The sequence below is a fragment of the Scomber japonicus genome, chromosome 20 (genome assembly GCF_027409825.1).
Source record: "Scomber japonicus isolate fScoJap1 chromosome 20, fScoJap1.pri, whole genome shotgun sequence".
Lineage (NCBI taxonomy): Eukaryota > Metazoa > Chordata > Actinopteri > Scombriformes > Scombridae > Scomber > Scomber japonicus.
The window spans coordinates 25,795,551-25,811,538 of NC_070597.1; the positions used below are offsets into that span (position 1 = coordinate 25,795,551).

The following is a 15,988-nucleotide window of genomic DNA, read 5'->3' on the forward strand; positions in this document are numbered from 1 at the left end:
TCATGATGTGACACCTATCAACATCTCTCTCACTAACTAAAACAACTTGTATTTGTGGTTTTCAGGAGAGTTAGATGATGGAACTACATTCTACTACTTTCTTTCAACTTGTAAGGAAGGACATTTTAACAGCTGTGTACTGATTGAATCCCTCACTGAATCTGTACTCCCTTTCAATATCACATTCTGGTTCAACTTCATCACTGTCAAGAATAAATTAACCAAGCAAGTAAAATAACAATCCATACTCAATAATCAGTACTCTATACTCAAGTCCTTCCAGTTCCTACCATCAGGCAGCTGCTATAAAATCCCCTTGGCCAATGAAAACACACATCGGAACTCCTTCATTGCCACTGCCATAAGCATTTTAAACAAACAGAAACAACAGTGTACTTTTACATCACCTATAGCATGTATTATACTCTGCCTAAGTTGTTTATGCTCTATATTCTTATTCTGTTTTTTGAGGATGTGTTGTATGTGTTTGAAGGTCTAAGACAATTTTGTGTCACGACAGACAATGAGGTTTCTGAATCTGGATCTGAAACAACAGCTGGATGTAATTTACTTCCTGGAGTTATCACATTGAAGTAGCCATGTACTATATTATAGACATATACAGTAAGTCTGTTATAGTAAATGTTACAGTAAACTATTATCTACACTTCAATTTGAATTATTAGAGGCAAGTCGCATTGTGACAACACCCATCCACCACTGTCACACAGTACAGTACAGTCTGAATACTGAATACTATGAGACAGAAAAACTGCATACAGGCTAATGCTATCTGTAGAAACAGTTTTTATTTTAATTTTAAAGAAGGGTTGAGAAAAAGGAGAAGTAATATAAGAACTAACTATAAGCCTTTTTCGCAGAAGCCATTCTGACATGTTGCAGTAGTAAAAGCACAGGTCAAATGAGTGATGGCCGAATTAGATTTAGCTGCTTCAGTATCGAGCATGCTGACTCACTGTCATACCGCCATGGCTTATTGGGACACTTGTATATTGTTAATGCTGAATCATCAGGTTAAGCATATGAGTTCAGGCTCTGTCAGCTAACCTGCATGCCATACACAATATGTACAGGGTGTGTGTGTAAGTGCTGTTCTTACCAGCCTCTGTGGATCTGAGTCCAGTCTTGTTGTCTCCGCCTGGCTTGGCTGGAGGCCAGGACTCCTTGAGCTGCCCCGGTAGTTTCCCTTCTAGAGGATCCAGGGAGTGGGGCGGTTGGTTAACAGCAGCCCAAGTATACAGCTGGTCATGCTGGGGAAACAAAACTCTGTTAAAAAAAGGTTTGTTTCTTCACACTGGTTGTACTGCTACTTCATTGAGATACAGTATGTTCATCTTCAGACCAAGAGTGTACTTCTAATCATATTTTTGGACTTCTCTGTTATACAGCCACAACTTTCCAGATCAGAGAGGATGTGAGTTAATGGAAATGTTGTTACACTCATCTGAGTTGCTTTCAGTCATTACAGTTGACTCACAGCAATAAGCTTAACAATCAGCAGCAAGGTTTTTGTGCTTGTTCTGGGTTTCATCTCTCAGACTGCCTCACTGTCTTACTGGTGAAGGTTGTTGGGCCTTTATGCTTTATACCTGTAGACACTACTGAGGACTGAAAGGATTGTGCCAGCTATGTTTTTCAGGTTTCAATTCATTATTAAATTCATTTAGTTTATTTCCAGTGAATTATTGTCTTAAAAAAATCCTAAAATTTAACATCTGTCAAAAGTAAGATAGTAAAGCTCTGTGTTCTTTGTTGTTTATAGTAAACATTATTTTCCAAACATTAGCACATATCCATAAAGGAAACTAAAACTAACTGTAAGCAGGGTTATAGTCAAAGGTATACATAGCATTTTTATTTTGTTATATTACCATTAATATGGAAAATACAATTTTATCCTAGTTTCTGATTTTGCATCCAGTTTTTAAGAATGTGCTAGAAAGTAGCTCATGTTGTGCCCACACCTAGTTGCTTTTGTGCGGCCACGATGGCTTACTAATGCATGGATGTGGGAGGGAATCCATATACTTTATGTGCTTGTGGTCGCAGCAAAAAGCCGAAGAAAAGATGGAAACTGATTGATGATCCTGTGATAAGAAGGCTCTGCAAATAGATTTTTGTTCAACGCATATTCTCAATAACTGTATGCTGCTTGTGTGTGAGTGTACACAGAGATACACAGAGATACATACTTCAAACTTGGCTGATGGGGTTGGGGTGATGTGGGCAGTGCTGCCTCCAAGCTGCTCTCTGAAGCAGTCGGTGAAAGGCAGCAGGAGACCCATGGCTAAGATCCTGGAGCAGAGCCTCTCAGCTTCCTCCGGCTCTTCCTGCTGCTGCTGCAGGAACAACTTCTCCAGGAGGGTTCGGCCTAGCGGCGAAGAGACCAGACTAATTAGCTACTACTGACAGCTGAGATAACTGTCTTTAGTAGAGATGGAAGAATGAGAATGAGAAATAATTCCATATGCTTTAAAAACAGTTTTGTTTAAACAGCAGAAGTCAATTTAATTTTAAGGTCACAGTTTGTGGTTTACAGTTTGTTTCGTTTCACAAAACCTGAAATTTTTTATCAAATGAATAAGAAACCTTCTATTTTCCATTAATACTTAGATTTATTTCAACGGGACACGTAGTTTTTTATTTAACAAAGGTATGTGAAATTTGTTTCAAATAGAAATGGAGCAGCATTTAGTTAGGTGTACTGTCTACTGTATCAAAAGCTGGAGAACAAAGTTGTATTGTTAACTTCTGTTGTTTCTGACATGTTAAAGACTTTGTGTCACGTGTGAGAAACCATAGCAAGCATGAGTTGTACAAACAAAGGCTTACAGTGACCTGCTGTTGTCTCTAATACTTTGGCAACATTACAGAGGCTGAGGGCATTTAGAATGGCTCACAGTGATGGATAGTTTGAAGTAACTTAAGAACCCGCAAGTTTTCTCAGTGATGTGTTGGAATCACATTGACCATCTGTGACACCGACCGAGACGGCAGCTTTATGTGTCTACGCTCTGCAACCACTGCAGCTCAAACCTCGTCCACCACAACATCAGCATCAGCATCAGCATCAGCATCAGCATCAGCATCAGCATCAGCATCAGCATCAGCATCAGCATCAGCATCAACATCAACATCAACATCAGTATCAACATCAGCATCAACATCAGTATCAGCATCAACATCAACATCAGCATCAGCATCAGCTTGAGCCACTGCAACTGAACTTCCTATTGTTGTCATCTTGCTGACTCTGTTCCTGCAGCACCTTTTAGGTGTACAAGTTTCACTATTAACATGGGTCACATTGTGAATGTGGTGAAGCACAAGTATTAAATAGCACAAAAGTACCTTAAAATTGCACTTGCTAAAAAAACATTATGCTGCCACCTACTGGACAACATGCAGACACCTAGCTGGTCATGGTTATGAGTATAGTGTGGTACCTGAGAGAAAGAGTTGTACAGACCAGCATATCTTCTAATAAATACCTTACAAGTCCACCCTTTCCTGCAAACACTGTTACTGTCCTGATATCAGACTTCCTCACAAACAGACTCCAGACAGTTTGGTTTGATGGTCACACCTCCTCCACACTAGTTTTCAACACCTGAGCCTCAGGGTAGTGTGCACAGCCCCCTCCTGTTCACACTGTACACCTGTGACTGCATCCACCGATATGGGTGAATCTCCTTTGTAAAGTTTGCAGATGATCAGACAGTTCAATCAGGAGGAAATCAACGATCTTGTAGAATGGTACACAGAGGACAACTTACTGCTCAATGTCAACAAAACAACTGATAGTTTTTTTACATTATTTTTGGGCATTATTTCCCTTTACTATTAGACTGTCAGTGGCATAGAGGCCAACAGGAAACAAGGGGAGAGAGAAAGAGGGAGAGCTAAGTATGACATGTAACAAAGGTCCTTTGCCAGACTCTAACCAGGAACATTGCGAGTATGTGGGATGTGCTGTAACTACAGTACTTGGCTACAGGGTGCTAGTTGTTGATTTTAGATTAAAAGGAGGCAACAATACACACCCCTTTTTACATCAGGGAGCTGAAGAGCAAGGGAACAGTTCATGGTTCCTGGAAATCAGCATTACTTTCATAGACATCACATATCTCCACCCTACTAAAGAAAGCTCACAAATAACTTAAGAAGGTAAAATTCCCATCTGAAGTTCTTGTTAACTTTTACAGAGGAGCAATGCAAAGCATCCTGACTGGAAACATCACAAATTGGCATGATGAGTATGTACACAGCCCAAGTCAAGGAGACCATCCAGAACCTCATGAGTCTGTCTACTGAGCATCAGTGATATTGGTGAGGTGGCAGCACAGAGCCTAAAGGATAGTCTACTAAAAGACAATGCTCATCCGCCCCTCACCCCCCTAGCCACAGCCTGTTCACCCTGCTGCTATCTGGCATGAGATACAGAAGTGTCTGCTGTCATACCACCAGACTACTGATAAGCCTCTTTCCTCAGGCTGTGAGTCCTCAGTTCATCCTCTGTACTCCAATATAAAAACACTTTTATTTTTAATAGGAATGATTACTTATTAATCAATTTATATAATTTCTTTTTTTGTGAGTAGCATAACAGGACTGCATAATACATTTTTTATACAACCTTGTGTTGTAAAATGATGATAAATTAATCTTGACTCTTGAATGTTGTTGTTTGAACACTCACAATTCAACACTTCAAATCTTAAAAACATATGACTTAAACATATGAAATGGTTGATTTGAAACAAGTAATTTTGCAGAAGAAACTTTTTTCCAAAAATGAGAACATATGCTATATGATGTGCAGGGGCAGATCAAGAACATTTTTGATGGGGGTAGGGTCAGACTGGGGCGCAGCCTCAGGAAGGGTGGTACATATAAAGAACATGTAAAAAAGTTAAAAAAGGTGTAAAAAAAGAAAGACTCTAAATAGTAATTCATTAGTATTGATACCTTCCTAGTTTCGATGAGCTCGTTCACTCTGACATGGTGCTTGAATGAACCCCAGTGTGGAGCACATGCTGCTCTGAAATCACAACAGAGGGACAGGGGCGGGTCTAGAAATGTTTTGATGGGAGGCCAGACTGGATGAAGTGGAGATAATGCCTCATGCCTCAGTTAAGTAATCTGGCAAATATCAAATCACCATAAAATGTTCATTTTTGATAAGAAAACTCTACTTGTAGAAAATGAATATCAACCAAGTACATTCCAACAGTGGTGTGGGGGGCAGCTGGGGTGGCCAATCAGATTCCCGGGGCATCACGTCTCTCATGCTGTGATGTATGAATTAACATCTGGTAGTATGTGTTTTGTTGCTAATGCAGTAAAACATGCACCAGTCATCAACAGTCAGATGCTATGACATGTGGCTCCATGTTGGAGGGATAAGCTCAGCTCAGCTGTGGATCTAAACAGCTCTCACCATATCCTCCATCAACTTCAGCCTACACATGCACGCTTTAGCACAATCAGTCTGAATCCTGAAGCAACAGACCATAAAGTATTGTTAAGTAGGACAAAGTAGATAATGAAAGAGCAGATTAAAAAAACTATTGTTGCATATTTCAGTAATAACTGCAGTGCCCCATAACTGTCTATCTAATGTAGCTTGTTAATGGTAGACTGGCCTGCCTATGTTACAAAATTTAAAGTGACTTCATATTGTGTGTAAATCTTAGAGAAATACACTTTTTATCAGCACAGATGCAGTTTGTAATAAGATCAATGATGAGATGACATTTCACACAAATTTACATGAGCTCATCTCTCACAGTCAGTCAGATGTAATCATGGATACCTGTGAATGTCTGACTGGATAAATACCTCAGATGAACAATAATAATAACAATAAAGCTTTATTAAAGGGTTCCAGTATAAAAATATACTGGAATAGTGATATATATTTCCTCTTTGTATTAACAGATGAAAATTAAGCTATCAGTGAAAATGTCTTAATGTATTTTTGTTTTTACCAGCTGCACCAAGAAGAACCAGAGGGCTCTGCAAAAACATCAATATGACACAATACATCACTGAGACCCAGCTTCCTGTAATCAGGAACATTTACCAAGCTCAATGTCAGAGCAGGACCTTAAACATCATCAGTGACCCAACACATCCTGACTACCACCACTTCCAACTCCTTCCCTCTGGCTGATGATACAGGACAATTCAGTCACACACTACAAGACTGAAAAACAGCTTCTTCCCCCAAGCTGTTAAACTAATGAACATGACCTGATCCTCTCATCCCACTCACCCCCCCCCCCCCCACACACACACACTGGAGGATTACAAATTAAAACTCTTTTTGTGTAATAATATGAAAGTGTGCCTTAAACAGTTCCAGTTGTTTACATATGGCCTACTGTTACAAGCATTGCTGCTGTTTGCATATTGCACTTCATTGCCCTTATAGATAATCAATGTTTTATTTATGTCTTTAATAGTTTTTAATTGTCTTAAATGTGTTTCTGCCTCAGGAAGTGCTATCTAAATTTCCTTATATTGTTGTCTGACCCTCAATATAATGACAATAAAACTACTACTTTACTTTTCTTTTCTTTACTTTACTTAATAACAGAGTGATGGAGGATATGAGGAAACGGCTGGAGGCTGAGAGCACCTGCAGAGGAAGTTCTCTATCACTGAAGAAGAAAACAGGAAGTTAAAGAGCGACCTCCAGAAGGACAAAGAAGAAGATTAGACACAGAGAGGAAGAGAGCCTCTGCTGATGAATGCAAAGAGTCCAGCTGGTTGTAGAGTGTGGAAGAGAGCTGGCAGGAAAAAAAGGCCATTAGCTTGAAGTGCTCCTTAGTGACAAAGACTAAGAGGGGAAAAAAAGAAGAGGTCACACTACTGCTCACATTAACGCCTTAGCTCTGCTGAGTGAGACACAATCATCAACTGAACTGTAATACTCTAGAGGAAAAACTTCACTGGCTGGCTCAAAGAGAGGAGAGATACTAGAAAGAGCTCTCACAGAGAGTAGAGAGCTTTCAGAAAGTGCAGTAAGGATCTCTCTACACTGTGTGACAGTTGGGAGAGGAGAAAGAGCTGGAGGAGACGCTGCAGGCTAAAGACAAGATTTGGATCAGCTCATCTTTTTCATTCTAACAGCTGATCTCAGAAGACTTCAGAGCTTTGGAAGTGAATTCAAGACATGCTGTTTCTCTGCAGGAGCTCAAAATGAAGAAGAAGAAGAACTTTTGCAAAAATAACAACAATAGCGACAGCTCCCTCTTTTCCCAAACCCCTCCCCCACCTCACCTGTCCCTGTACCCTTCTTGCCCTACCATGAACCTCATCCACACCTTCACCTTCACCTTCACCCTTCCACTAACCCTCACCCCTTTCCTCCCTTTATCTTCTTCACTCCATGTATTTGTTGTAAACAGGTCAATCATATTCAGTAACTGTGACAGTCATTGTCTGTTTATTTAACAGATCCCATCATACAAGATCCAATGACTGGCTTAAACTCAGAGTGCAGAGAGTTCAGACTGAACTTGGCAGATCTGGCTTTGGCTGAAACTAGATACTCTACTGTCCATGAGTCTGTTTAGGACACTGTTTGTGTTTTGTTTTTTACAATGATGTAATTGTTTTTAAATTATTATTATGTTATTATATTGTAATTATTGTTATTACTATTCTATTTAATTTTTTTCTAAATTGTTGTTAAATTGATTTATTAATATTATAATTATTATTATAAGTCATTATAATATTGAGTCATTATTGTAATTACTCAACAACACTGTAAATGAGTTTTAACATTATTCTCGAGTTTAAATAAAGCTTGAATGAATGAAAAATGTTAAAATTATGACTTTTCTCTTTCACACACTGTCATACATCAATAAAACTAAACACCTGTTTAAGCCCTCCAAATGATGTAGGGCCTCTAAAGTCCCCTGTAACTGATACATGATGATATGTGACTGATGCATCCATGTGTAAGCATGTTTTACTATTGAAACAGATCTGAACTACTTTAAACTAGTTTAGTTGTGGTTCTGAGGCTGGAGGCCCCCTGCAAAGGGCCACAAGATAAATCATCAGAGTAAAGAAGACTAACGAGACACATTACTGATTATATACTAGAAGTCACACACCCGAAAGGTTGAGAACCAGTGATTATATCAGGATGAGAAATGAGTTACAATCTTTAAAAAAAAAATCAATCTATAAATAAATAAATATAGGAAATAAAGGAATAATGAATCAATCTCAATCAATCAATCTTTATTTATATAGCACCAAATCACAACAAAAGTCATCTCAACGTGCTTTTCACATGGAGCAGGTCTAGACATACTCTTTAATATTAATGACATTACTGAAAACACAGAGAATCTGTTTTAAGATGAGCAATATTTTGAAATATCAAAATGAGTGCATTAGAAATATACATTGTATTATTATTGTAATTCTATTTGTTTATCTTTCATCTTTAACCACTCATTATTTTATAACGTTTTCTGATTAAATATGTTAAATCTTAACATAAAAAGTAATAAATGATAGCTGCTGTTGTATGTAATGTTCAAAAGTACAATATAATTCTTTAAAATGTAGTGGAGATTCAACTTCATTTGGTAATTGTGTGTAATTCTCATCATGTTTCAGTTTGTACTCTAGAACTGGAGTTACATCCAGGTAACCATGGGAGACCATCACTGTGCTCTTTCATTTACTGGTTTACAGAGGAGATGTAACATTTCAGCTACACAACAACACAACTCTTTACATGTACAAATGCCTGCACTGTTTACCAGAATACACAGATACTATGGAGTAAAATGGTCAAACGTTCAAGCTTGTCTGCAGCTATAAATACCTTGAAGCATGTATTGATGGCAAACTGCTAATATGCTCACAGTGTGCCAAAGCTTGATAAATATTTCATAGCATCAGCAGAATGCTTTTAATGTGAGTAGAAAGGTTGAACTCTATTTTATTGACAGTTTTGATTGTTTTCACTGACCTGTTAGTGACCTAACTGTGATCTAAAACTACTAGGGTGAAAACTTTCCTGCATTTCATGATAAATTCATCTGCAAAAGACTACTAGTACTTTGGATAACCAGTGTTATCCTCTATAGGCTGATCTTTAGCTGATCTCCGTGCAGGTGCAGAAATCAGACCTATGTTGTAATGTGTAAATGGACTGTACTTATGGGGCTCTTTTCTATTCTTTTTGACCACTCAAAGAGCTTTTACACTACATGTCTCATTCATCCATTCACACACATTCATACACTGATGACAGGAGCTACCATACAGTGTAACCCTAACCCAGCGGTGTCAAACAAATTTTCATTCAAGGGCCACATACAGCCCCATTTGATCTCATGTAGGCTCGACCATTAAAAAGATGGAAGAAAGAAAGGGAGGAAGGACAGAAGGAAGGGAGGAAGGACCGTAGACTTTATATAAGAAAGGAAGAAGACAGGAAGGAAAGATGGAAAGAACGAAGGAAGGAAATAAGGAAAAAAGAAAGAAAGGAAGGAAGGACAGAAGGAAGGAAAGAAGGAAGGAAGGAAGGACACATGGAAGGAAGGAAGGAAGGAAGAGAAGACAGGAAGGAAGGAAGGGAGGGAGGGAGGAAGGAAGGAAAAGAAGACAGGAAGGAAAGATGGAAGGAACGAAGAAAGGGAGGGAGGAAGGAAGAAAGAAAGAAAGAAAGAAAGAAAGAAAGAAAGAAAGAAAGAAAGAAAGAAAGGGAGGAAAGACAGAAGGAAGGAAGGAAGAAAGGGAAGGAGGAAGGAAGGCCGGCAAGAAGGAAGGATGGAAAAGAAGACAGGAAGGAAAGATGACAGGAACGAAGGAAGGAAATAAGGAAAAAAGAAATAAAGGGAGGAAGGACAGATGGAAGGAAGGAAGAAAGGGAAGAAGGAAGGAAGAAAGGAAGGAAGACAGGAAGGAAAGTGGGCTGACTGGATCCCTCGGCGGGCCGGTTCTGGCCCACGCGCCGCATGTTTGACACCCCTACCCTAACCCATACAGTGTAACCCCTACCCTAACCCATACAGTGTAACCCTAACCCTAACCCTAACCCAGTATGTTGCCCAAATTCAAGACTAGAGGAGCCACCAATGTTGCGATTACTGGACGACCTGCTCCACCTCCTGAGCTGCAGGAGGAGGTATTGTACAGCCATACAGTATGACACCACACCAATAGACAAGCACTAAACAAGCACTCACCTGTGAAGACATCCGGAAAGCCACAGGTAGAAATCTGTCCACAAGAGGATCTTCTGGTAGCACAGGTGGGTTGGCTGCCTCCTCCTCTGTAGCCCATCAGATATTCCCCAGAGCCTGCATCCTCCTCCCTGCTCCTCAGCCTCCTGTCCAGCTCCTCCGTCCAGTCAGCGGAACGACTCAGAGTCCCAGCGAGGCTTCGGGAGCGCTGTCTGCGTACATGATGACCCTCAGCCGTCGTCCTGTCAACATTTACAGTTGTGGTTAACTTTGAATGTAACTAATTATATTAGATATTGTGTCTTCCTTTTAGTCAAAATCAGCCTCAATCTTAATTAGATGCATCGTTTTGCTTATTAAAGCAACTGAAGTTGATTTGAGATTGATTTGAAAAGTCTGCACTAAAGTAGCCCATCATATAAAAATGTAACTTTAACAACAACAACAACAACATCATGTTCACTGCAATGAATAAATGGATGTTTTGTCTTTGCATGTTGACTCCATGCTATGTGGAATGCATAGAAATAAATGGCTGTTTGGATAGTGGAGGAAAAGGGCAGCATTATAGAAACATGGAACATTATTCCATGCTTGGGGAAAAGGCCAGCAGTGCAGCTGTGCATGATTTATAGTAAATGGGACAAATCACATAAAAACAACTGGAATGGTCCTTTGAACATCATTTAAAGCATGGTGCTGAGGGTTATTTGAATCCTCTGTGGTTAAGGTCAGACTTTAGCCTAAGGCATTCTCCTCTCTGCCCCAGTTATGAATGTACTGCACAGTGTTCTCCAAAAAAAAAAAAAAAAAAAAAAAATACTAGCTGCACTACTTCCTTTGACCCAACACCTTTCACCGATGATACAAAATGATGATGGACTTACTGCTTACTATAGAATAAACTACTGAGTGTCTATTAAGGATGGTTTTGTACACTGGCTCTAGAGAGGGGGTTTCATGGCCACTATAGGGTCTCCTACATGCTTGGAGGGGGAGGAGAGGTGAGGTTAGTTGTATTCACTTGGTTGCAATTTACAACCTCACTGCTAGATGCTACTAAATCTTGCACACTGATCCTTTAAGCTACAGTGATCTAAAAGGAAACCAAGGAATCACTGTTTTAAGAGCTACCACACATTTTCATGGTAAATCTGACATTGCTTTTATGTGTATGTATTAACTCGAGAGTAGATGGCATATTGACTAACAGTAATCAGAGAGAGAGAGGCAGCACACAGTAAAGGTCCCTTGCTGGAGTCGAACCAGGGACAGAGTGATTATGTGGCATGTGCTGTAACCACTACACTACCAGAGCTCTGCCTAAATTAAAATGCTTGGTATAACAAGACTAACTAAAGCTGGATGGCGTTTAGCAAAGGGTCAGTTCCAGTTCATTCCAAATTTGATATTACTTTCATAGCTTTGAGCATCATTTATATTAATTCTGATTATATTGTAAGCCACCAAAGTAGTTACTAAGGTATGTGACCACGGCGACATTTCTACAACAAAGTCTGATGGATGAAGAAACAAGCAGTGATCAGTGAGCAGAAACAGGTTGTAGAGCCAACAATTTGGCCAAAGTATAGCCTAAGTAAAACTGAATGTTGGTAATAATCCCCCATGTTGCACAGGAAAGCTGCGTGCACACAACTACAGCAAAGTTGAAGCAGAAGGTAGGTCTGTAAACTGTGATGCTTGTTTACAACTGACAGTTTGTTCAAGTTTGTTTTAGCTTCCAAATAAGTTGAACTGATGTGCTCACAGTGTGCCTGACTGATTGACTGCTGTTTGTTGCCATGTTCAACTTTGTTTTAGCAACACCTCTATATTGTCAGATCTCAGCAATTGACTTAGTGAGTACAAAGTTAATATAAATGAATACAAAGTTATGATTACCAATAAGAAAAAAATGCACACAAGTAATAAATTGGAATTAACCCTAACCCTAACCCTACCCCAACCCCAACCCCAACCCTAACCCTAACCCTGGAATTATGCTTTGATAATCCGATAAAGGGAATCCTATCTATCTATCTGACCTGATTATAGTAAAAAATCAAACTCTATGTTAAAATCACACTGTATCTTACATGCTGTCATAGTGTCATATTTAACAACAACGCCACAGGTACCTGTGGAGGTGATGGTGGGCTCTACGGGGGGACAGAGGACTATGAGAGGGGGACAGGGCAGGGGAGTGTCCCGGCGAGCTCAGCTGTCTGGTGGTGGTCTTGATGTAGGAAGGGAAGATGGGAGGGTAAGGTTTCACCACGGGGCTAGAGGAAGGGGAGGAGGAGGAGTGGTTGGACCTGAGGAGACGTTTGGCCAATGTGGGGCTCTCCTGGGGGGGCAGCGGGGTGAAGCACACACTGCTCCTCCTGCACTGCTGGGTGGAGGGGGAGGCACTGGTGCTGGTGCTGGCAGCAGCAGAGTGGTTGGGTTCGGATCCGGCACTCAGGCAGTCTTCGAGGGATTCTGCGCTGGTAGCCGAGCCCAGCTGACCCTCACCTTCTGTAAACACGGTCCCTGAGCTCAGCCCCTCTGTGGGTTCGGGACTTTTATTGTTACTGTCTGCGGGTGGAGGACTCAAATCTTCAACCACACTCTGCACCCTCTTCTCCTCCTGCTGGTTTTCATCCCCTGCTTCCTCCTCTTCCCCCGGGGGTTTCCCTGCACTGTCAAGTGGGATATCAGGGAAGCTGTTAACACTGGTTGTCATGGCGACTGGGCTGACAGCTGCCCCCTCAGCAGTAGCCATGGTAATGTCTGTGCGAGGGGGCTGCTGCACCCGAGCATGCTGGTCTTTTGTGCCTGTGGCAGCACAAAGAGAGCCTTCTCTCTCCGGATGCTCCTCCTCCTCCTTCTCCTCCCTCCTTTCGTGCACCTCTGTGTGGAAAGGGAGGTGTAGTCCTGGGGGCTGGTCCGTGTGTATGACAGAGCCAATCAGAGTCCCTGTCTCTAGGAATGACAGCGCATCAGACCCGAGCTCTAATTCTGGGGTCAGGTCAATCACCTCTGGAGGACTTAATTGAACAACTCCATTACTCAGTTTTCTCTCCTCTCCTCCTCCCCAGCTCAGATCCTTTCCTCCTCCTCCTCCTCCTCCTCCCGGTGCCTCCATAATGGAGTTAAGCCCCCCATGCTGCTGTTGGTGCTGCAGCCTAATAGCATGCTGGATGTCTGCTAGTAAATCCTCGTGGTCAGCCGCTGAGTGAAAGCTGTAAATATCTGTGTCCGACCCCGAGCTCCCCCCCTTCTGCCCTCCATCCTCTGCAGGAGAGGTTGCTGCTGTCGATGCTTTCCGCTGCATCTCCTGCTTCTGCTCTCCTCCCCCTCTAACTCCATCTCCATCCCTTTTCTGCTCTTTCTTTTTCTTCTCGGGGAAAGCAGCCTCAGTATCCGACTGTCCGAGCTCATCTGCAGACAGGTCAGGTGTTTTTGTGCTGTCCACTTCATCGCGTTGAGATGCTAACACATCCTCCTTTGAGCCCGTTACTGATGAACACACGTCTCCTTTCCCTTTCAGGTTGCTCTTTCTCTTCCGGATGGAGAATACTGAGGACTTGGACTCAGATTTGTTTTTCTTCTTGCCTGGTCCAGTGCCCCCTCCTCCTCCGCTGTTGCCTGCTCCTTTGCCTCCATGCTTACCGTGGAGTTTCTTGCCTCCCTTTTTTGTCGTTTCCCCTCCTCCCTCTCTCCATCCCTCGTCCAGAGAAGGGTAGCTTCCATTACCTGATGCTGCTGCAGCTTTCTTTTGCTTAGCCTCCTGGTTGCCCATGTTGATGCAGAGCGTCCGTCAGCTGCCTACCTTCTCCTCTCAGGTCATGCCTGGGAGAGCTCCCTCCTTGCCAAGGGGGAGCTTATTAAAGCCTGTGCCTCAGGCAGGTAAAACCGTCTTGGCCTAATCTGTGGATGAGCGTCTGGTTGGAGGAGGAAGAGCTGCTGCTGGTGTTTTTATTTCAATTTCAAATCTCTGTTGTGCGACAATTTCTCTTCTTCTTCCTTGCTTTCCGGTGACGGAGGCTGGCGTGGCTGTGATGTTGTCGCTGATGCAGGAGAGACATACACCCTCCCTCCTCCTCCTCCTCCCTTTCTCTCTTCGTCTTACCCTCCCCCCTCCCCTTCCTCCTCCTCCTCTCCATCTGCTGAAAGGAGTGACGTAGGCCCTGCATGCTCGCTGGAGCTCTGACAGAGAGGCAGGCTGAGAGATGGGAAGCAACTGGGTTGGAGAGACAAAGCATAAAACCCTAACCCTGACCTGAGAGGAATAAAGATGCTGCTGTGTTAGTGGTGAGAGGGATTGGACTGTGCATCCTCCTCTTGACTGGATTATCTCATATAGTCAGTCACTGTAGCTAATCACACAGTTCTTTACTACATTTCCCATGATCCCCAGACTGCAGCCTACATTACCCACAGTGCTAAGCATGGGCTGGGCTCCAAGTTTGTCTATGGGTCAGTAACAAATAAGGGTCGGCAAGATGAGCAATTCAAAAAATATGTTTAAATAGATTTAAAAGCAGCATCAGGTTTGTTAAAATGTACATTTAGTATTTTTGTTGGTTTTATATCATTTGAAATGACATTTACAACATTTTTTACTAAAAGTAATACTGAATGCTCCTGAAAATGTCAAATGGTGTAACCACAAAAGAATGATAAATATTCAATATTTTTCCTGATCTCCATGATTCTCCAGATGAAATGTAATATTTAGAACAATTGTATTCCTTTAGCTTTATTTAATATAAAAGTTATAATGTAAGATCATGCCAAACTAGTTGATATGGTGTTTTATTGAGAATTTACTGTTTTTAAGCAAGTTGAAATATTTGGTAAAAATTTTTTATGGTTACACCACTTAGACATTTTTGCCATAATCCTCTAATATATTCTGTCAAAATGGATTAAAAACAAAAATTTGATGCTGGGTCCACAAAAAAAGTTATTCATACGTTTATTTTCACATTTTAACCCCTTTAAATGTGACTAAACCATATGGACACAAAAAACTTAATTGACCTACTGCTCATACTGAGCTCATGAAGCTCTCTGTAACTGCAGATTGCTGATTCTGAAATGTAACACCCATTATACAGAAAACATACTAATACTTATTAATAATTTTAAAAGGATTGTGTCAGACAAAGCTACCACATGGTAGATAATTTAAAGGGTTAATTACAGTATTTTAGATGCACAATTTAAATTTTAATAAACTTTTAGGCTAATAATAAAAAAGAGTAATAGTAGAAGTATTAAAACAGTTAATATTTATCCAGCAGAATCTTACTGTGTAGAAGGCTTTGAAAGAGCATTTAGACTTTTCATATTTTATAGAGGTTGGGGTTTGTGGTGGGGAAACATGGATTCATCACTTCAGTATTTCCACATTCCTGACTGGCCATAATTTGCAAGTACATTAACATTATTCTGGTGGGTTTTATATTCCCAAACATTATTGTTGGATTCTGTTGGGACATAAAGTGACACACCCTTACTCACTGACATGCCAAGAACATTCTACTTTCTGCATTAACACTGAAAGTTGAACTGTTCAGTGATGAAAGAAAAAATAAAAGAACGCACAAAGAGCTCATTTGTTTTAAAAAGCAAAATCACCAACAGAACACCAAGTGTCACGTAAAGAGCCAATGGCATTACTACAGACAACTTTTCATCCTCAGCTCTCATCTCCATTTGGCTCACACCTCATGTTCCAAATAAACAAATTT

General features: G+C 41.0%; 1 protein-coding gene across 1 annotated transcript in view; it reads right to left on the bottom strand.

The window, feature by feature from the left end:
- fmn2b (formin 2b) overlaps positions 1-14,031 on the bottom strand; it is a 31,513-nt gene extending 17,482 nt beyond the window's left edge. Inside the window, exons 1-4 of the mRNA XM_053341518.1 lie at positions 12,386-14,031; positions 10,251-10,489; positions 2,214-2,392; positions 1,121-1,271 (exon numbers count right to left, since the gene is read on the bottom strand). Coding sequence (XP_053197493.1) covers positions 1,121-1,271; positions 2,214-2,392; positions 10,251-10,489; positions 12,386-14,031 — 2,215 coding nt within the window. The remainder of the gene's footprint in view (positions 1-1,120; positions 1,272-2,213; positions 2,393-10,250; positions 10,490-12,385) is intronic.
- Between the last annotated feature and the right edge of the window lie 1,957 nt (positions 14,032-15,988).